This window comes from Ambystoma mexicanum, chromosome 7p (genome assembly GCF_040938575.1).
Source record: "Ambystoma mexicanum isolate Mex_15411 chromosome 7p, UKY_AmexF1_1, whole genome shotgun sequence".
NCBI classification, from domain to species: Eukaryota; Metazoa; Chordata; class Amphibia; order Caudata; family Ambystomatidae; genus Ambystoma; species Ambystoma mexicanum.
In genome coordinates this window covers 931,807,721-931,830,103 of record NC_090939.1, presented here as the reverse complement: position 1 = coordinate 931,830,103, position 22,383 = coordinate 931,807,721, and the positions used below count along the sequence as shown (strand labels likewise).

The 22,383-nt window shown below is 47.9% G+C and overlaps 1 protein-coding gene across 3 annotated transcripts in view; it reads right to left on the bottom strand.

Annotated features, from left to right (window-relative positions):
• TBC1D23 (TBC1 domain family member 23) overlaps positions 1-22,383 on the bottom strand; it is a 1,631,981-nt gene that overhangs the window by 176,085 nt on the left and 1,433,513 nt on the right. For all 3 annotated transcript variants that reach the window (XM_069637239.1, XM_069637242.1, XM_069637241.1), the window contains exon 17: positions 4,161-4,355. In XM_069637239.1, the coding sequence (XP_069493340.1) occupies positions 4,161-4,355 (195 nt within the window). The remainder of the gene's footprint in view (positions 1-4,160; positions 4,356-22,383) is intronic.

The following is a 22,383-nucleotide window of genomic DNA, read 5'->3' as shown; positions in this document are numbered from 1 at the left end:
GATTGATTGTATTCATTATGATGTTAAGGCAAAATTATTTGTTAATGGATTGATTTCTGAATCCTTTCCTCTGTCTAAAGGCACGGGGCAACGGTGCCCCTTGTCGCCATTTTTGATAAGATGGCATTGGAACCGTTAGCAACATACATCAGACAATGCAAGGAGATTAAGGGACTTTGTGTTGGGAATACAGAACTTAAGGTTTTGTTTTATGCAGATGATATGATGATTCTTCTTTCAAAACTAGAAGTGAAAAAAGTAAATTGGGACAAAACTGAAATGTTTCCTTTGTCCAGGATGTATGATAGTAGTATTTTGAAATCCTGGAAATGTAAACGGTCTCCTGGGGGTGTTAAATATTTAAGTATACATATAATTGGTGATCTGAATAAAATTGTTCAATATAACATGGATACGGTAATTGACAAAATTGTGATGTCTATTAAAAGATGGGAAAGATTGAACTTGAATTTATGGACAAAAATTAATGCAATTAAAATGGTTCTGTTACCTAAGGTATTATACATTATACAGTCAGTACCTTTATTGGTTTTCAAGAAACAATTACTGAAGATTGACAAACTGTTTCAATCCTTTTTGTGGGGAATTGCAAGATGTTAAGGGGGGTGGGTTTGGTTACCCGGATTTGGTAAAACACTATAAGGCCTTTTTACTCAAGAAGAGTTCGCATTATTTTGAGCAAGGGAAAGCTAAAGGGACGATTTGGTTACGCATGGAAAGGGAGAAATGTGCTCCTTATCACTTAGATAATCTCTATACTATGGGAAAGCTGTCAAATAAGAGGTTGAAATTACAATCGATTGTTGCGACTAGACAGGCTCTGTGGTCATGGTTCAGGGAAAATGGTCAATGTTTTGGTTTCAGTTGTGATGCATCTATATAGCACAATGAGACACTACAACTCAATAATAAGTGTTTGCATTGGCAAAGTTGGATTAGAAAAGGTATATTCAATCTAAGTGATTTACTAGATGGATGTAGACTGCTACAATTTGAGGAACTGCAGGTTAAGTATAACTTGGGGAGAAGATATCTGGATTTGATTTTGTTAATTAATCAAATGAAGAGTATGGCTGATAACTCACTGGGAAAGAAACCAGAGATTTGTAAGCGGTTGATTGGGCAGGAATACAATGTACGTAGCTATATGCGTTTCATGCCTATGTAGGTAGGTTATATGGATGCATGGAGTAAGCTAAAGGATACATGGTCGGATGATGTTAATGTGGTCATTTCGGAAGAAGATTGGAGAGATGTTCTTAGAGTAGGTACGAATTTAGGTATGGATATGAGTTTATGTCTAATTAGGCAGAAGGTAGTTGGTAGGGCTTATTGGACACCAGTTAGGATTTTTAAATTGAAGTTGAAGACGGATGAGATATGCTGGAGTTGTGGAAGGGATAGAGGTACCCTATTACATTTACTTTGGGATTGCCCGAAAGTACAGGACTTCTGGAGAGAAGTAATGCATATGATTTGTGGCACAGTCATTCAGAGATCGGCAGCAAATGTGATCTTGCTTCAACATAAAGGGAGGTGTGTAAACACTAGGAAATATATATGGATAGATAAAGCTATGATGGTGGCGATTAAGTTAATCCTTAGGGTCTGGAAGACTAGAAAGAAACCTGCTGTTGGGGATTGGTTGGTGGAATTACAGATCCTATCTAAATATGAAAAGATTTCATTTAAAGTTAAAGTTAGAGAGGGAGATTATCTCTCGTTATGGGGATCATTTAACACCTTATATGAGGGATGAAGTAGAGTGGTGGTGGGAAGGTGGGAGGAGAATGAAGTGAGAGGACATCCCCCCTTTTTATATTTTTATTTCTTCCCCTTTTTCCGTTGTCTTATGTGATGTATTCTGTGTGTAGGTGTGAGATTTTATAATTGCTTTCTTCTGTTATTCGCATAGGATGATGGTGTATTGGTACATTTAGGTGAGGGTATACTGGGTTTTTAGATATATATTAATAGTGTTATTGTTATGATATCATTATTGTGTCAACTTTTGTTAGTGTAATTCATTGGAACCTATGTGATGGAGTTGTATCTTGATGAAAATCTAATAAAAAGATCTTATCAAAAAAAAAAAAAGCATATATGAAAAAACAAATGCACATAAAAACAGGGTTCACTGGGGTAGTCCACAATCCAAAAATACTAGATGAGACAACTGTATTGATCCATCTATTTTGTCATCAATTATGAACTCTGGAAGAGGAACTAAAAAGTTAACCGCTTGTCTCTAGTTTCAACATCTCCAAAACCAAAATTTCTACAAACAAAAATCACAATTCTCAATCTCACCCAAGGGTTGAAGAGGCTGTGATTTACCGGAGTACAAGTATTTAAGTGTATATCATTTTTTCATTTTTTTTTTAAAAAATGAGTCATTTCAGTCACCCGTTTCAGTGATGACTCATTGAGAATTGCGATTTTTGTTTGTAGATATTTTGTGCCATTCCTGAAAACACTTCCCGACATGGGATTTGGAGTCGTTGAAACTAGAGAGTAGGGAGTAACTTTTTATTGCAATAGAAAGAGTATTATGTATTGACAAAGTGCTAGAGAACTAGTTACCTTTCCCTAGATAGGCAACACAGCACCGCTATCTAGAGACAGGTAGGCACACATTAGGGACAGTTAGTTCCCTTTACAGGGTGATATAGTGACTAGTTCTCTAGCACTTTGTCAATACATAATACTCTCTTTTGTATTATAATAATTGTATGTTGGGTCTCTAAAGAGAGTTGTAGGACCCTTAGGCCAAACTTGTGATTCTTCCCCTTGCAAATTCTCACCTCATTCCATGCACCCAGCACTGCAACTGCTTAAAAACATTAACAGATGTGTTGTCCTGTAATTACTAGTTAGTTACCTGGGTGGAAATATACATCTAAATGTTTTTTTTAACAAAAATAACATCTGCTGAGAGCACTGCATAATTGTTTTCTTGAGGAATAAATTATGCATAAAATCCACGGCAGCTTCAGCCTTTAAACAATAACTTTTTTTTATCTGGACTGGTGAGAAGAGCCAGCCTTTTTACTGGCAGGGTTACATCTCTCGCATCATTCTACCTGCAGATTTACTAAGCCGTTCCGGACAAAATCAATGACAATAAAGCCACTACTTAAGTCTGGATATTGCTACTAGGAATTTCAACTGAGATGACATACTTTGATGGCATAGGCCAAATGGGTGAAGCCAAAAGCTTACCCTTAAATGCACTCAGAGCCTTTCAAGGCATTTTGCCCTGTGCAAGCCAGTGAGCCTATATCTCGAGTAAATTTGAAGGAAGTAGACCTCACACATTTAATGACCAAGGCAATATAACCCTCTAAATAACTATGCCATTTCCCTAATCAATGCAATTGTATCTTTACCAGAACCTTATGAATTATACGAGGTCTTGCCCACCAGCAGTTCACTAAGTGACCAAGCAACTTTCCACAACCTCTCTCCGATTCCCCCATTTCATGTATTCTCTCTCATGCAAAGCAGATAAGACACTGATTCAGTGACTCCTTTCAATCTTCCAGCTTGGATTAGCATGGGGAAATAAGCAGACATGCCCCTTTTCACAGTTTCCAGCTTCTAAGGAGTGATAGCATAAAATAGAATCACCAGTTACACTGCTTAGAAATATTCTGCCCAGCAGATGCCAGGCATGTTTCCACCACAGTAGAATAGGACTCAATCATAACATATTTCATCCCCTCACAACAGACAGCTGCCTTTTGTGCACATCGAATGGAATAGTCCGGCAATGTCTACTGCATAAACGTACTCAGATGGGAGATGCTTTTAGGTTGAACTGCGAGGTGGCAGATCACTTTGATGGAGAGGGAAATACAATGATAGAGTAAGATAAAAGAGTTCCTCTGAACACTAAAATGTGCAAGGAATGTGGCATGATCTGGTATATTCAGCAATGTCCACGTGCTTCTCAGTATACACGAATAACAAATGTGACTAAAGCGTGACTAAAGTGTCACATTAAGAGGAAGCTGTGGTAAGAATTAATGTGTGCATGTTTATTCTTGTCTTAAAAATTGCAACAGGTTTACTATCAAAATTGACATGAAGATTCAAAAATGTAGTTCTTTGGTAAACATGGTGGAAGAAAGGCATACCTTTCAACGGCTAATACTTCAATTCCAGAAGAACTGCTATTTCCATATTTGAAGGTGATAAGTTCCGGGTGTTTCTTCTTTGATGTGATCTTAACAACAGAGTTCAGTGCCTGACGAGATTGTATATAAGCCAAGCCTTTCCGCGAAGGAATCTCCCTCAAGCAGTACATGTGTTTTGCAGTGATGAGAAGATGGCTAAAAGAAAGAATTTACACAACCTATTACCACCATACATATAAAACATGCAGGTTATAGAGAATATATGATGCTGTAGTGTCCTAAACGGGGAGATCCTTAAATTCAAAGGCTGCATTGTTCACATATACATATAATGCAAGACTGAAACTACAATTATTTTATTTAAATCTCTTCAGTGCAAACCATGAGCACAGTCCATACAAGCGGAAAGGTGCATAATGGGACCACAGTCACTAACTTTACGAGGTGAAACTAATATCTCTGTACTAAAAACAGCAACAGCATACTAAAAACAGCAACAACATACACATATGGGTATTGCTAGTATATCAAGGCAGTGTACAGCAATTCATTGTATAATAGTGCACTGTCAGCGGTAGAAACTGCTTCAATGCTGATGGGACATATGTACAGAATACAGATTTTGCTAATCCACGACATTGGACCCCTTTACGGATACAACTAGCCTGTGCACACAACCATACTTCCACCCTAACCGCATTCGACCTACACCCAATATAAAACACTAGCACACATCCAAGGCACAGAGTCCTACCCCTACCGTTACAGAAACCCGGGCATCGCATCCAACTCCCACATGCAAGACAACGCACATGGACGCCAGTTTCTCCTGGATCTGAATCAATCATTTAATCTTATCCTCACTAACACACCACGCCCGCTCCTCTTCCAGTGCCTTGTGAGCGCCTGGAGACTGCCACCGGGTGGTAGCAGTGCGCTGTATAAATCAACATAACATAATACTTCGAAAGTGCAGCTCTTTCGACGCAGCCTGATCTATGCACGTTCATATTAGCAGTTCATCTCATAAAAAGAAGTAGCTGTAACTGGCCCTTTAACAGAATGTGTCCAGCAATGTGTTCAAGGACTGTAGAAAAAAAGGAATATCATACACAACGTATAATTGTAGGTGAATAGATGTCCACTTTGCTGTTTCAGTGACTTCATGGACAACTTGATCTGTTGTCTCATTTTATTTTGTAGTTGTTACTCGAAAACCTTAGTTGGAAAACATCAGATTTATGATACCTACCAAGATACAGGTCAATACACAAGGAGTGAATGCAGTCATTTTCCCTTGACTCTCCTGGATTTCTTCTGATCTGAGTGAAGCAACAGTTAGAGGAAGCAAAGTCTTACCCTGCCTTCATCTTCATTTCCAAAAACATGAGGGGCTGGGACTTCAAGACTGTTGTGTGCCTGTATTCAGATGCCTGTACACCCAAGGACACTAAGGATACCTAGCTGTACTTAGCAAAGGCTCTTTCTTTTTTGCCCAGTGCCTCTAGGCGGCCAGAGATGACGTAGTGGACAGTATACATTGAGGTTCTGCACCCTGTGACCTCAGTTCCACCCTTTTCCCCTAGCACTCTGATGCTGAAGGGTCCCAGAGGCAAGGTGTACTAGCTATCCGCAGAGTGGGGTAGGTAAAGGAAGGTGATATGGAATCTGTGGGAGGGACACCCATCAGAAAGAACATTACCAAGAGGTTAAGTAATTTGTTCTTCTAATGGATTCCTTCCTCTTACCAATTCCTCATCTTTGATAGACTCCCATAGCAGTACAAAGATCTGGAGGAACTAGGAGAGCAAGGACATCAACTAACCATAACATCTAAAGTACAGCTCTGCCAAAGCAAGCATCCTGATCAGACTGAGAATCCAAGCAGTAATGTTCAGCAAACGCATGTAAAGAAGCCCAACTAGCTACCTGGCAAATGTCTCCGCATTGCAGAGCCGGGGTGGCAGCCAGTCCAGTGGAGGAATGTGCTTTGAGACCCTCGGGCAGATCCTTACCAGCCAGATCGTAGCATTCCGAGAGGCATCTGTTCTGGAAGATGGCCACAAGCCTGTGACCGCCTGAGCACCCTAAATGATCTGGATCTAATCTTGATGTTTGCTGACCCGCCGCTGCTTTAACCAATATAGTTCATGCTGTAAGAACATTTGGGGCACATCTTCACAAAATTTGGAGTTCCAAGCTTGTGTGGTGGCTTGCAGTCTTGAGCAGCACCTGATACGGAGTGGTGGCCCGGGGAGAAAGGGCACCCAGGGTGAATAAGACTGGCCAGGGCAGGCAGAAGCACAGTACCAGGTGCACTCACCTCTGACTGTGATCCCGGGTGTGCGGCAGGACTGGCAGTGATTGTACGGCTTGTGGGTCGGTTCGGCCCAGAAGACCTGTGAGCTCAATCGGTGGGAGACGAAACTCCTTGTGTGCCAAGTGGCACGGGAAGAGCAGACTACCACTAGCGTGGGCTGTGACGCTGCACCGGAAGGCAAAGATCAGCAGCTCATCAGTAGGGGATCACAGGGATGCGGAGCAGGAGCGCTGTCCTGGAACCCGCGTGGCAGTGAGCAAGAATAAGGTAGCCCTGGGCAGCAGCAAGCAGGCATGTGTGGCGCGGGCAGCCGCTGCTCCTGGGACACTGCCTCTGCTGCCGGCTCCTACTGTGTATGAAGGCTAGCCCGGGCAAGGAGCCTGGAACGGCATACAAGCTGGCTAATGGGAGGTGATCCCCAGAATGCTGGTATCCGAGGACCCTCCAGGGATTGTGTGTTACTTGTTGAAAACGTGCCTGAGGCACATAGCGTTTGCCCTGAAGCTAATGCCCCACGTCGCTTCTGGGTGGGGAATATCACTGTGATCGGCAGTGCGCCAATCAAGGATGCAGCGGCAGAGCCTGCAGTTGTATTTCAATCTGTGAAACCACCAGTGACCCAGCTGCTGTTTGGAAGGAACAGTTTGTGATCATCCTTGTCTGGCATACCCATGCAGGAGCCATTGCGCAGAGGGATAAGCGGCTCTCATGGCATTTTGGTGTTCTATGATATACATTGTCAGTGGGGAGGCACAGCTCCTAAAGTACTTTCCCGGCAGAACTCGCTCATTGCTCTTGCACCCTCCTACAAATGAAGTCTGTATCACTGCCATTCTGAGGCTCAGCGGAGGATGTGTCTGCTGCCAGGTGCCTCCCACATTAAGCACTCCTTTAATTGACATAGATCCTGAATCAGCCTGGGAACTTCGATCAATGGTACCTCTGTTTTGTAGATCTCTGCAGGTCTCGCTGCGGCTGACCTGCAGGCAGCAATTGCGGCACCTCTAGATAGCAGCGCACGTCATCTAGTGGGGCAGCTACGCGGTTGTGGCACCATCCCAACGCAAAGCCGCCCACTACTCCTTCCATGCCCCTGATTGGTAAGTCCAGAACGTTGCCATCAAGTTGGACAGTGTATCAGCTGGCTGGTGAATTGCACGTTGAGTGCCCCTTCGTCAGAACGGTGCCAGGCTAAACTACAGTTTGCTGCCTCCTCCAAGATTAAGAGCTCACCCTGTGCCTGCCCCAGGACTCTTCACCGGTCTGGACGTCCTTTCTAGTGCACCTGATTCGTCTGCGCCCGTCGACATGCTAGTCCGCCTGGTGAGTTTGTTGTGCATTGTGCAGTCTCTCCGTCCCTCTTTCTCCCCCTTTCCATCTCTCTCCTCTCTGCTCTCCCCCCTCTCCCTGGTGCTCTCCATCTCCCTGGTCTACTCTAACTGCTCACTATCACCTTTCCTATCTCTCTTTCGAAGTATGGAAGGAAAACATTCAAGAAAGATCTCCTGGTCGCCAATGCAGGCCTGCCCATCGCTGACACATATGTCAACGCTTATTCCAGGCAGACTGTCACCGACATCCTCTTTATTGTTCCCACTCCAGACCTTTGGATTCCTGATATGGTCTCAGTCCTCTCCCCTTTCTTTTCTTCACCCATTAGTGGTGGAAACCGATGGGAAGTACTCTTGGCACAGTTCCCATCCTCTAGGTGCATCATTAATGTCTACCAGAATGGCACTGCCAGGGCCCAGGGCTCTCAGCCTAACCCCTTCCTTCTTGATGGGCGTCTTCCGTGTCTTATTAACTCCCCCCCTTAACCTGCCACCCCTCCTTCTGCCACTCCTCCGACACCTTCGCCACCACCGACAGGTGTACGACATTCCTGTATCACTCCTCGGAAGACCTTTAAAGGTGGCAATCAGCTCCACTTAGTTACCCTCAACTCTCGCTCTACCGTTAAACAATACTCTGACACCTGCCACCTCATTGAAGACTTTGGCCCTGATGTCCTCGCTATAACCGATACATGGTTGACTGCCAGCTCTGTCACGATTTTTGACACACCCCTCCCAGAGGGCTACAAGAGCCTCTCTAAGCCCAGGCCTAAACCAAGTCAAACGTGTTGCCCTTGAGCGGTCCTCCGGGCCCAGCCAAGCCTGAAGGTTTATGCTACTGAGGTATGGATTCAAGATTCGAACCACAGTTTGGCAGAGGTGGATGGTCCTCTGCAGAAGGACATGTCCGGCAACTCTGGGTACCATGGTCTCTGGCCCTAGTCCAGAGTGATCAAAATCAGACAGGTTATGGCTTCCTGCAACGTATACATGTTCTGCAAAAAACATACTCATGACTGCTGGTCTTTCTTATCTCGTTTGCAGTACCAGATTTTGGTTTCACACGTTCTCTCCTCACTTCCAGTGCTATGCTGATGACACAAAGCTCTCCTTTAAGCTCCCATCTACCTCCTCTACTTCCTCTCTCCTTACCTTCCTGTGAGGCAAAAAAAACCTTCGGGTCATCTTTGATTCCTCTCTCTCCTTCTTCCCGCACATCACAGACCTTGCCAAGAAGTTCAGCTTTCAGCTTCACCTCCCTCAGAGGCAGTCTCCCTTTCCTCACCTTCCCCCAGAAGCTCAATGTCTTCATCTGGTTCTCTCAAGGTTGGACTAGTGCAACAGCCTCTTCCTCAATCTGCCTCTTTCTTCCCTTCGCCCTCTTCAATTAATCCAGAATAGGGCTGCAAGACTTATGCTTGGCCTCAAGCCTAGGGACTGCATCTCCCCAGCACTAAAATCTCTCCACTGGCTCCCGGTGACCGCAAGGATTAAATCCAAGACCCTTTACATCATCCACAAGGCTGTCTGGGGCCTGGGGCCTCTCAACATCCAGCTTTCTCTCCCTAAATACCTCCCGGCTAGAGTTCTTTGGCCCTCTAGCTCCAACTCTCTCCAGGTCAGACGCTTCTCCAAATAGAGAGCGGGAGGTAGATCCCTTTCCTCGGCAGGAGCCTCCCTTTGGAATGGCCTCCCTGCCCCTGCAGACTTGAGCCGGAACTTCTTAACTTCTGGAAACTTCTCAAGACTTTCCTCTTCTCTTCCTCCTTCCCTCTTCCCCTCCCGTGCTAATCCCCCGCTGAGAGTGGTGCCTGGTCCCTTATGAGTCTTACAGGGGCCTGGCCCTCCTTGCTCTGTCTCCCCCAGCATCGCTACCAGCACTTGCCTTCGGGCACCCTTCCCGGACTAGTCTGAATCTGGTCCACCCTGTCCACTGCACTTGTTTTCCCTCTCCCACTTTTCTCCAAATACTTGCCCTTGTGGCTCCTCTCAGCACTCGCTCATCCGCCATTCCTGCACTTCACCTCCTCTCACCCTCCCCCAATTCCATCCCTTCTCCCTACTGCCACCCTCCCCTGCACTTGCACAGTAAGTAAGTCACAAGGCCTAGTACGACTGTTACTGTTGTTTTTTTCCTATGCCCACCCAACCCCCTTTTGTCTTGTGGTATTTGGAAACACTTGTGTATAGGCACCATACAAATGTCCAATGAAATAAAGAAATACAATAAAGTTGGTGTGCTTTTAAACATTTTAGCAGGCTCTCTGCACTGTCTGTAGTGCTTTCTGGTGCCATGCCTCCCAGAGGCTTTTCTTCCGTGCTTGCAGTATTTGTCCTTGCCTCTCACCAACTCTGATTGGGCCTGGAACTTCCTTTACAAGCTAGGAAGGTCCACAAGACCTGGGTTGAGCATATTTTGGTACCCCAACCCGCCCGGTTAAGTGTTCGGGTCAACGACCCTATTTCTTGCAATTTGGTGTGCTTTTAAATATTTTAGCAGGATCTCCACACTTTCTTCACTGCTTTCTGGTGCCTTGCCTCCCCAAGGCTTTCCTTCGTGTTTGCAGTGTTTATTCTCACCTCCCACCAACTTCGATTGGTCCTTGGCCTTTCTTTACAAGCCAAGAAGGTCCACAAGACCTGGGCTGAGCATATTTGGGTCCCCTAGCTCGCCCAGGTACATATTTCGGGTCTCCGACCCTATTTCTTGCAATTTGGTGGGCTTTTAAAGTTTTTTTAGCAGGCTCTCCACACTTTCTGTAGAGCTTTCTGGTGCCTTGCCTCACTGAGGATTTCCTTCCATGTTTGCAGCATTTGTCCCTGTCTCCAACCAACTCTGAGTGGGCCTCAGTCCTATTTTAGACTCACCCCCCCTCCCATTAAGGGCCCCAAGGCAAAAGGCAGCTAATGAAGAAGCAGCTTCAGACTGTGTTCGACTGTGAAGCCTGCCGCCGTCAACCAGCAGCGACTGACAAAGTAAGTGTTGTATGGGCGGGTAGCATAGCAATCACTGTATTCCTGAAATCCCTACCACTCTTCTCTCCAACGAAAGATCAAATACGAATGTTTACCAGCTAAGAGGTAGTAGTCCCATCACTATTGTACACCAAACTTCAAGTACCGTGTCATTTACTTTTGTGCCTCTCTTAGGACTGATTTTCTATACTCTGGCCTGGTGGACAGATGGATAGAAGGCCATCCTATATTGTGATAGTGACAACTCTGGGGAGCAGTAGCCAAACCAGTTCAGATAGCAGCGACAGGCGGTCTAGGCTAAGATCTTCAGAGGTGGTTAGCTTGTAAAAGGTCCACAATGAGGTCACACAATGGGAATCACAGATTACATAGTTATTTATTGATGGATAAAACACACTATGAAAAATGACTAGTAGTAAGTAGAGGTATCACACAAGACTAATAAACATAGATACATATATACAGTCACTTGTAAAAAGGTTATACTATTCAACACAAACTCCTGCAAGGGAAAGATATGATTACATTATGCACTTATAGGACTTATAGGTCCACAGAGATGATCCTTAACTATAATTGTCCAGCTCTAAATAGTCCGATAGTTCAGGTAAAAGTTCCACAGAAGTTATGAAGCAGATATAAAATGCAGGTAGGGTCTTTGGGGGTCCAGTGAAGGGTTGTTATGGTTAGGGTTCAAGTTAGACTAATGCCCAAAAGTAGCCCCAACGTTCAGAAGTCTTGCGCAGGCAAGCAATGGCGAAGCCAATATTGTTAGAATTAAGGTTTATTATAAGCCCATTGACTTATAACTGGAGTATAGGGATAGGTTAGAAGCTCTGTAACTTACCCCCCGTACTCCGATTCTTCCTCAGACTTGGCAGGACAAATTAAGAGGGTCTGAGGTTGTTTTTCCCTCAAAAAGTTGCAGACCTAGATTCGCAGAGGTTGCAGATTCGAGCTGATCTCCGGTTGGTGTCTTTCACTGTTGCAAGGACTCTCGATTGAAGAATGCAGCAAAACTCAATGCAGGACCCCTCTCAGGATTTGACTCGGGGGTCAGGTAACTTATTTCGGCCGGTGGTCACCACAGCACGGCGATGCAAAAGGACTCAACATCCGCGGTTGAACTTTTCCTCCTATCTCGGGTCCCATCGATGCTAGGACGCCGATGGTTCGCAGAAGTTAGCCTCGTAGGGCCAGCTGAGGATCACCCAAGTTTCAGGCCAAAACTCGGAACAGTGACACAGGCAGCACAGTAGCCCATAATCAAAGCTGGTCAGCCACAGGACGGGTGTAGGGCACCTCCGAAGGCTCTCTTTGCCAGGGCACCGAGTAAACATCAGGAATGGACGGTCTCTCCACTCCAGGGTCACAGCTCCTTCACAGGACTGCTAAAGATCACAAGCAAGACAGGGCTCCTCCAAGACGGCAGCAGAAGTTGGTCGCCAGGCCTCCTTCAGCCAGGTCTCCGATTTCTTCGCGGGTCTCGCAGCTGGAAAGGATACTTGGCTCCTTCAGGTTTCTCCAGGATCTCCGAAGAATGGGTGAAGGGATTCTCTTCCTATCCCAAAAGCCAGGTAAGAGCTTCCACCCTCACTAGCCAATAGCAGGACTAACCCACACACACCCCAACAGTGGTCTTATCAGTACCACTGGCGGAAACATTAATGCATACCACTCAGACACAATGAAACCAGTTTGTGGATTGGAACCAGAACGTTCCAGCCCACATCCTGCCAACAAACACACACAGCCCTCCAGTACACCACCAAAAGCTTCTGCTTTCCCAGGAAATGGAAGTCCTTATAAGGATTTTCCTCGCCTCTCTGGCCAGGAAGAAGACTAAAGAACAAGATGACAAAAAGACAAGCGAAAAATCTTGTGGCACCGCTATTTTTTAACAGTAGCCACAGTTAGTAGCCAAACGCGGTAATGCTAAAATGAAAATCACCAAAAAGTGGGAAAAAGTCACTGCTGCCACCAGCTTACAATTTTAGCACACCTAGAGTAAACAAAAATCATCTGAGTGTTAATCTAGGGCAAAACAAAAATGTACCCCATTGTACTGCAGTGTAAGCTGCGTTGTACAATGACAAAAGTACTGGCATCCTAAAGGACATGTCTGTTTCCCCATAACATGAGCAAATGCCAGTGCAGTGAAGCTTAAGGCTTCACTGCACTGAAAAGTACAGGTCAGATTCAAAATAAAAACAAAAAGTTTGGGGGTTCCATAAAGATGGAAGGAAAGCCCCCATTTTAGGCGTTTCTCGGTCTATCCAGGTATGCCAAAAATCTAGGTGATTGATACTGCATTTACTGTTGTGTCCCCATTTCAGGCATTTCTACCTCTATCCAAGTCTCCCAAATCTCTGTGTTACTGCATTTACTGTTGTACCCACATTTTCGGTTTTTCTTCCCGGGTACCCCCAAATTTAGGTGCTAAGAATATACTGTTGTATACCCAATTTAGCCGGTTTCCCTTTTGCCAGGTTTCCCAAGTCTAGGTGTTTACACTTACTGCTGTGTCCCCAACTTGGGCTCTTCTCCCATTTCCCATGTACCTGAAAACAAATTGTTTTGCATTTACTGTCGTGCCCACCAATATAGGCATTTGCTGCTGGGCCTCAAATCGAATTGTTACCTCATCTACAGCGAGTCCCATACGTAGGCGCTGCTCGCTCCTCAAGGAATTGTCTGTTACTGTTGCCAAAATGCATTACCAAAATTCCATTTGTGATGACACTCCCCTCTGTCTGCAACCGAACATGCCATCCAAGGTCATATCCCTCTGCAGGCGCTGCTCATTAGCGGACATTTCACCACCGCGACTCGGTCAGTCGTCTGGCACGCCACTCACCACAACCCCTTCAATACCCCTGAAGCACCCCGTACTTTGTTCCTCAATCATCCAAGTCCTCTTCCAACCACCCTCATCCAACTACCTCTCCCGCACAGAAATAAGGCAGCTTGCTGGCATGCAAACACGCATAACCCCATCTCCACAGCCCACTGTACATCTCACGCCATTAAACACCCCCTACACAGAACCCCCTTAAATTCCCTACTGTGGTAATGCTGCATGACCCTGCGGCCCCCAACCCACCACCCTGCTCCCCACCACTGCAGCCTCCTAAATCACACTTCCCCCTCCCTGAGTGCAGCATGCGCAGCCCTGGCCAACACAACCCTGTCTGCAAACATTCCAACCTTCCTCCATACCCCAATGCCCCTCAAGCACCTCTAAAGCCACTTAGAACGTATTGATCGCAACCCAGCAGCCTCACATTGCTCTCCCCATCTCAGAGCTCCAACGGTACGCATATCCTACTCTTTACAACCTTGGCCGGCTGCTCCCAACCCTGTCCTAGCATCTTTCTCATCCCCCCAAAAATACCATACCGGACCTTTACTCCCCTAATCCCTGAACCGACCACCAGACCGCCTGCACAACCTCCCCCCTCTCCGGATGCTTATCACACAGCAAAACCATCTTCTATCATGCATACTCATCAACACCAGAGCCAAAGCTAAAAATAAACACAATGTTTTTGACCTCATCTCAACTGAAAACACAGACTTTCTATTCATCACTGAGACCTGGTTCTCTGATGATTTCCACCCCACTGCACACAAAGCCTTTCTGCATGGCTTCTCCCTCCTCGTTCACAACAGGCTCAGCAGAGCGGGGGACCAAGCCATCCTACACAAACCTCACATGTCAGTAATATCCACAGAGTGTCTTCCTGGCGAACCCAAATGTGAATCCTTCCTAGCTAAGTTCTGTCTCAGCCACCTGCAGTGTCCTTCTCCTATATACACCTCCAGGCTATGAACATCATTTCACCAATTCACTCGGTGACTCGCTCTCCGCTACACTGATCAAGCATCCTGCACTAATTTCAACATATGGTTTGATGTTGCCACCAACCCCATGACTCGCTCCCTCACCGACAATCTGGAAGTTCTCGGTCTGTCACAAATGATCTCACACCCAACCCATCCCGCAAGACACACCCATGATGCACCATTTTGAATATCTGACCAAGTTTCCCCAGTCATGCCTCGTCCTCTAAACTGGTATCACCGCGCTATCCCTTTCACACTTCATTTTCTTTCCCCCTCTCTTCCAACCCCCCCCCCCAATCAATCCCTCATCTACACCGGCCACAGTCCCTCTTTGGACTAAAATCATCATTAATCCAGACCTGGCTGATTCCCTCCTTCTTACTCTCCCCGACCTCTCCCGCAAAGGAGGATCTCCGCCTTTGATCTCTTTGACCATTGGCTCTGTTAAGTTATGACCCTCCTCACACCTTCCCATTGATCCTCACAACGATCAACCACAAACCAAAAGTGGTACACGCCTACCCTCAAAGCACTGAAAACCCTCAAGCATTTCCTAGTGCAAGCTTGGAGGACAGTACCTGCCACCACTAATAAAAGACTGAACAGGGCACACTTGTATGAAATCAAGAAAGCTAAAAAAAAAATAAAAAAAATAATAACATTATGCAAACAGAATCTCCAACTCCAAAAACCCATGCAGCGAACTCCACAACATTCTAGGGGAATTCAATTTCTCTAGATGTCTAACCTTACCCTCCCAGAACTCAAAAGTTCTCTGCGATGAGCTCTCAAACCACTTTCATAAATGGGTGCTTGAAAGACACCACAGCATAACCTCAAAACTATTTCTGATCCGCCACCCACACCTGGACACCCCTTACACCAAACCCTCCCCTCCTGCCCGACATACCTTCTCGTCCTTCTCCCCCTTTTCTCCGACTGCTTTCAGCAACCTACTAGAATTTAGCCGACCCTCAGAATCGCCTGGAGTCCCTTGCCTTCCCTCTCTTCTAAAAAAAGATCCTCTCATCCACCTGTGCTGGCAAAATAACTCGCTCACATCAGGCATTTTCCCAGAGGCCTTCAAAACCTCATGCAAAACAGTTTCTCAAAAAACCCAGCCTCGACCCTCTACCCCATCTAACTATTGCCCAATCTCCAACACCCGCTTCATTGCGAAACAATTTGACCGCGGCATATAAGCAACTTGACCTCTTCACAGAAGCCAATAATCTCCTCGACCCTGCCCAATCCGGTTTCCGACCCCTCTGTGGAACAGAATCTTCTCTGGTCTCCATCTGGGATGACCGAAAAAGAACCGCAGGCTCAGAAGGGTGTGCCGCACTCATCCTCCTGGATCTGTCAGCGGCCTTTGACACAATCGACCACATGATACTGAGCAACAGGTTCCTCACCCTAGGGATCAAGGACTCTGCACTAAATTGGATCACCTCATCTCCAACCGCTCCCAAATCTTTCTCCTTCCCCTTTTTCCCCTGCCCTCGCCCAGTGACAAAAGAGATGTCGCAAGGAGCCTCCTGCTCACCACTTTTCAACCTCTACCTTAGCCCACTACAAGCCATCACCCGCTCACACAACTTTGCCTGCTACAACTATGTAGACGATATGCAGATCAATTTCAAATTTGCAAAATCCAAGCCTCGCCACTCACAGACCTCACCTCTTGTCTCTTAGAGATTAATGACTGGATGACAAACAACCACTTATCCTCACTCCGGGCACATCAGAGATCCTCATGTGCGGCAAAACTGCTCTGATCCCACAACCTCTACCGTGGTCGCCTGCCTGGCAGCCCTGCCTGCCCCTCCACTGAAGTCATAAATCTCGGATGCACCATGGACTCAGACCTTTCTCGTTGGAAGCACATTATCTCTGTGTTCAGAACCTGGCACTTTCGAAACCTGGCACTTCGACCTACGTCCATGCATGCCAGCTGAGGAAACTTCAACATATCCAAAAAGTGGCACCAGACTGCTCCTCACCCTCCCGCCCAGAGAACACATCATCCACGCACTCAGAATCCTGCACTGGCTCCCAGTTAGCCTAAGAACAACCTTCAAAGGCATGTGCACCACACACCAAGCTCTCCATCATTCGGGACCAGAGTTCATTCAGAAAAAAATCATCCACTACCGGATCAAAAGAAACCTCAGATCAGGCTCAGCTCTGGTACTGGCTATCCCAGTGCACAACTCCACTAGAGTTGGCGGCTCGGCTTTCTCTAGCCTAACACCCACCATTTAGAACACTCTTCCACAACACATCCGCCGCACTGAAAACTACCTCTCCTTCCAAAAAACCCTCAAAACCTGTATGGTTATTGCTATCCTGAAAACCCCATTAATCCAAAGTATAAGAACTGTCTTCCCAGGCAAGGCCAGCTGCGTTCGTGGCATCTTCAACATTTTCGCTCTAAACACCTGGCGGTGCCGACTGTTCACGGTGGCCTGGGTCACACACACACCCTCATACACCTATCACGACTGTCTTCTCTTAAGGACCACTAGCCGATTCACAGCATTCTCACATGTAATGTCACAGAATTTAAGGAACAGCTGCACCTGGCTGCTGGTTGCTTTTCTCCCCTATGTAAAACGCGAGACTGTGCAGATCCTGACTGACAACACACAGTGGCCATGCACTAAACCAACAGAAAAGGTGGAATGGGGTCCTTGCCTGGGTGCAGAGAAGGAGAAATTACTAACCGTAATGTTCTTTTTACTGATTCTTCTCCTGCAGATTCCTCATCTGATAGATATCCTCATCCAGCTGTGCTGCTTGGAAAATTCTTCGACAGGGGGTGTTAGTGGACCTCGACTCGGTCGTCAATCGATGATCCGTCTTGCTTGGCACTCAATCGTCGACTCCGGACGTGATGTTGGGCGTCATATAATACCACGTCACTATGTCCCAGACCTCAGTTCCACCCTTTTTCCCCTGAGCTCGACCGCTGCAGAGGAAACAGTGAGAGAAAAGGGCTAAACAGCCCATAAGAGGTTAACAACAATAATAAACTTCCCAATGGGAAGAAAGAATGAATAGTTACTCACTGTAGTGACTAACGTACTCTTATTCCATAGTCCCCTTTCCTCCAAACTGCATGGGCGTCCCTCGCTAGGGACGGCAGACAGAACCTTTTTCACCAGAAAAAACCTTCTTCCCCTTTAAATTTAGAGGCGCGCAGCCCTGGGAGCATGCGCTCACCTGATTCTTTGATGGCCGAAACCATCCACCATGCTACCGAAGCCTGGGATGCCTGATCCCTGGGCCTTGACCCCCAAGGTGACAAACAGTGCGTCTGACTTGCGGAAGCGCTTGGTCCTGTCCAGATAGAATTTCACAGCGCGTCTGACATCCAGACAGTGCAGGACCCTCTGAGCCTCGTCCTTAGGGTCCTCAAAAAACATAGGTAAGACTATTTCCTCATTTGGATGGAAAGCAGAGGGTACCTTCGGTAGGAACGCGGGGGGGGGGGGGTGGGATGTCCGCAGGACCACCTTAGCCAAGTGAAAAGTCGTATAGGGTTCTGAGGCCACCATAACCTGGATCCCACTGACTCTGCGAGCAGAGGTGAGGCCCACTAACAAAGCCGACTTAATGGTGACCAGCCTGATGTCCGTGAACGCCATTGGCTCGAAGGGCTTGTGCGCCAAGGCGCCCAGCACTACATTGAGGTCCCACATGGGATGTGGTTTTTTGATGAGCGGGTAGAGGCTGGAGAGGCTCGCCAAATGTCTCTTGACTATTGGGTTGGAAGAGGAGAAGACTTCCTCCTCCAAATTTCTGTAGGCTCCTATGGCTGCCAGATAGGTGCGGCATGTATCCACCTGCACGCCCGAGTGAGCAAGGTGTGCAGAGAAGGAGAGCACATCATCCAGCGTGCACGTAAGGGGGTCAATCTCTTTAGAGTCCGCCCAGTGACAGAACCTAGTCCATTTACTCTTGTACTGGCTCCTGGTAGCTTTGGCCTAGCACCCTGAATGGTTTCTAGGTTAGCCTGTGATAGGCTCAGGTGCTTCAGCGTGACCTGCTCAGGAACCACGCTGCAAAGGCTATTTCTGTGGGGCGGGGTGGATGACCCTGCCCCCTACTGCGCCAGTAGATGGCCTGGGCCCATCGGAAGGTGCATGGGGAGTCTGTCTGAGAGGCTGGGAAGCTCCGAGAACCACAGTCTCGCGGCCACCACAGAGCTATCAGAATGATGCTGAGGTGACAAGATCCCTTTATCTTGCAGATCACCCTGTGGACCTGGGGTGTGGAAGGGAAGGCATACACGGTCATGCTGTTCCACTGTATCTGGGATGTGTTGCCCCAGGAGCTGGGGCCCAGCCCCTGCCAGGACTCAAACTGCTGGCACTTCCTGTTGTCACAGGAGGCAAAAAGATCCACTTGAGGATGCCCGCATCTGTTGAAGATCTCCAGCAGCACCTGATCGTTCAATTGTCACTCGTAATTGTCCACTCGAAGTCTGCTGAGCCTGTCCGCCTCCAAGTTGGACTCCTCTGGAAGGTGGACGGCCGTGAGGTAGATGTTGTTCTCCAGGGCCCATTCCCACATGCTGACTGCTAGGCTGCACAGTGCAGGGGACCTGAAACCCCTTGCTTGTTGACATAGTACATTCTGGTGGAGTAGTCGGTCTGGATAAGGATGACCTTGGCCCCATTGAGCGGAAGGAAAGCTTTGAGAGCTAGCCAGATGGCCTTTAGCTCCAGCCAGTTGATATGAGACTTCTGCTCCTGCCGGTTACAGACTCCATGGATGCTGTGGCTGTCCAGAGTGGCTCCCAAGCCCTCTAGGTAGGATCTATAGTGATGGTGACCTGCGGGGCCGGCTGATGGAAGGGCTTGCCCCTCCGCAGGTTGCAGTCCATGTGAGGTCCGAGTGGAGAGAATGAGGGATGTTGACAGGCTCCGCTTGGGAGCCCCTCTCCCAATTCCATGAGGCTGCGAAGTGCAGTTGTAATCTCATCTGGAGTCTCATGTGGGGTACGGCCAGTAGAACCGCTGCAATGATACCTAATAGGTATTGGTACCACCAGGCTGATGTCACTTCTCGGGTCAGGAAGTGAGTAGTGGCCTTCTTGATGGCCGTGATCTTGTCCTCAGAGGGGAACACTCTCTCAGAGCTTGTGTCCCAGATGAGGCCCAGGAAGGTCAGTCCCTGTGTAGGCTGCAGATGAGACTTCTTGAAGTTGAGCGAAAATCCCAGCTCGCGGAATGTACTCATAAGGGTGAAGGAAGTGTGGTTAACTGCCTCCGGAGATCTTGCCCTGACGAGCCAGTCGTCTAGGCACGGGTAGACGTGGTAGCCCTGGGCCCTGAGGGCCGCCACTGTATTCATGTGTCTTGTAAATACCGTGGGGGCTGAGTTGAGGCCGAAGGGTAGCACCTTGTATTGGAAATGACAGCCCATGATCCTGAATCGCAGAAAAGAGCGATGCGGCTGCCAAATCGGGACGTGTAGATAAGCGTCCAGGGAGCACACCCAGTCTCCCTTGTACAATGTCTCAGCTATGAGTGCTGACGTAACCATTTTGAATTTTTGAAGAGGGAGGGAGAGGTTGAGGGTGGAGAGAGCCAACAACTCTCAGGCCAGCCTGGTTCTTCTTTTGTATGGTGAAAATCCTGGAATACAAGCCCAATTGTTGCTGCGAGGCTGGGACTTCTTCCACGGCCTGGCTCTCGACAAGCGACTGAACTTCTGCCAACAGAGTTGCTGTCCCAATCTGTAGAAGTGGAGGGGAGGAGAGGAAGGGATTGGTAGGGGGTATCCCGTGGATACTACAGAGAGGATTCCAGGGGTCCGCAAACATATGACACCAAAACTGTGCGGGAAGGGCAAGCCTGCCCCCCACCAGAGACATAAGGACCCGAAGGGATGCGTCATGCCTTCTTTCCCTCCGAGGCTGTTGCGCAGGAGGGGGGAACTGAAAAAAGCCCTTGCTCCCCCTTTTTGTTGTTTGCGCCGGTGTTGACTCAGCGAACGGTCAGGCTGCCTGGACTTCCCTTCTTGGAAGCCACTTAACCCTCCGAAACGTCCGCACCTTGTCGGAACGTTGATGTGACTGGGTGTACGCCTTGCGCGTGGCATTCCTAAGGATAAAGACTTTGCAGTTTGCAAACAGTTTCTTTTTATCTAGCTCATCGGTGGTGAAGTGAAAAAGGTCTTCCCCCTTGAATGGAAGGTCCAATATGCGTTGTTGGATGTCTGGGTTAAATTTAGTAGCCCGAAGCCCGGCAATCTTTCTTATGTCCGTGGCAATGCATATGGCCCGGCAAGAGGCGTCAATGTGGGCCACGGTGGACTCCATGATGTCTTGCACCACCATTTTTGCCTCTGCCAGTCCCGCCTTAAACCGTGACTGGCTCTGCACCGGAGGTGCTGGAAGGAAGTCAGCTATTTCCCGCCAAAGCCTCTGGTTAATGGCTGCCAGCATGGCATCCGTGTTGGATTGACGAAGATGCAGCTAAGCGTTGGAATAAAGCTTCTTCCCATACGCCTCCAAGATCTTCTCCTTGCCTAGTAGCGCCGAGGATGAGGTGGCATGGGGGCAATTTGAGGCCTGCCCCTGCAATTGTGTCCCGCCCACCAAAATATCTCCCCAGAGGGCCCACTCCCGCCCACACCACCAACAATCCAGCCCCAGTCTCACCCTACCCGTAGAATAATAAAAAACAGTACTCGCATAACGTTGCGGCTGCTCGCGTAGACAAAGTTGTAAACGAAACAAAAAACATTTGTTACCTACAGTCACCCCAACAAAAACAAATCATCACTACTCTCCGATCACAGCTCCCCTTTCAAGCCATCACTGGTGTTCTACTGAACCTCAACCCCCAGTAAAAACACATTTGCCCTTCCTAGGGGCAGATATCTGCTCCCAGGGAGGGCTACATGAGGCCCCCCCCATCCCCTTAGGTTGGGGGGAGGGGAGAGGGCCACCCCCCTTTACATTACAAAATTTCCTGGTGGTTTAGGGTGCCTCTCAGCCCCCCTAAAATACACCCTAGCCTTTTCAATTTTAGTTTTTGTTTACCCAACTTCCCTTGGGGCAGATGGGCACATGAGTGTGTGCATCTGCACATTAGTGCATCCCATCTGCCCCCAGGGTGCCCTAAACCTACTACCCCATCGATTGGGGGGACTGTCGCACGTTTTGTGGTGGCCCTGTCCCCCCCACCCCAAATGGAGGGGTGGGGGCATCTCATGCAGCCCTCCCTGGGGCTCCTAGGAAGGGCTGCATGAGGAGCCCCCCCCCTCCATTTGGGGTGGGAGGAGAGGGCCACCACAAAACATGGGACAGGCCCCCCGGTGGCCCATCTGCGACAAGGGAAGTTGTGTAAACAAAGAAAAGAACTGAAAATGGTAGGCTGCATTTTAGGTGGGCTGGGGGCACCCTAAACCACCGGGGAATTATGTAATGTAAAGGGTGGTGGCCCTCTCCCCCCCCACCCCAAATGGAGGGGGGCATCTCATGCAGCCCTCCCTGGGGGCAGGTGTCCCTTCCTAGGAGCAGATATCTGCCCCCAGGGAGGGCTGCATGAGGCGGCCCCCACTCCATTTTGGTTGGGGGGGGCCACCACCCCTTTCGATAAAAAATTGCCCTGCTGGTCTAGTGGGGGGGGGGCCCTCCCCCAAAACCACCCATGTATTTCATCGCTTTTTCTTTTTGATTTGGGCCCTAACCTACAGGCCCCATCCTTTGGGGGGGCCTGGCCACACTTTC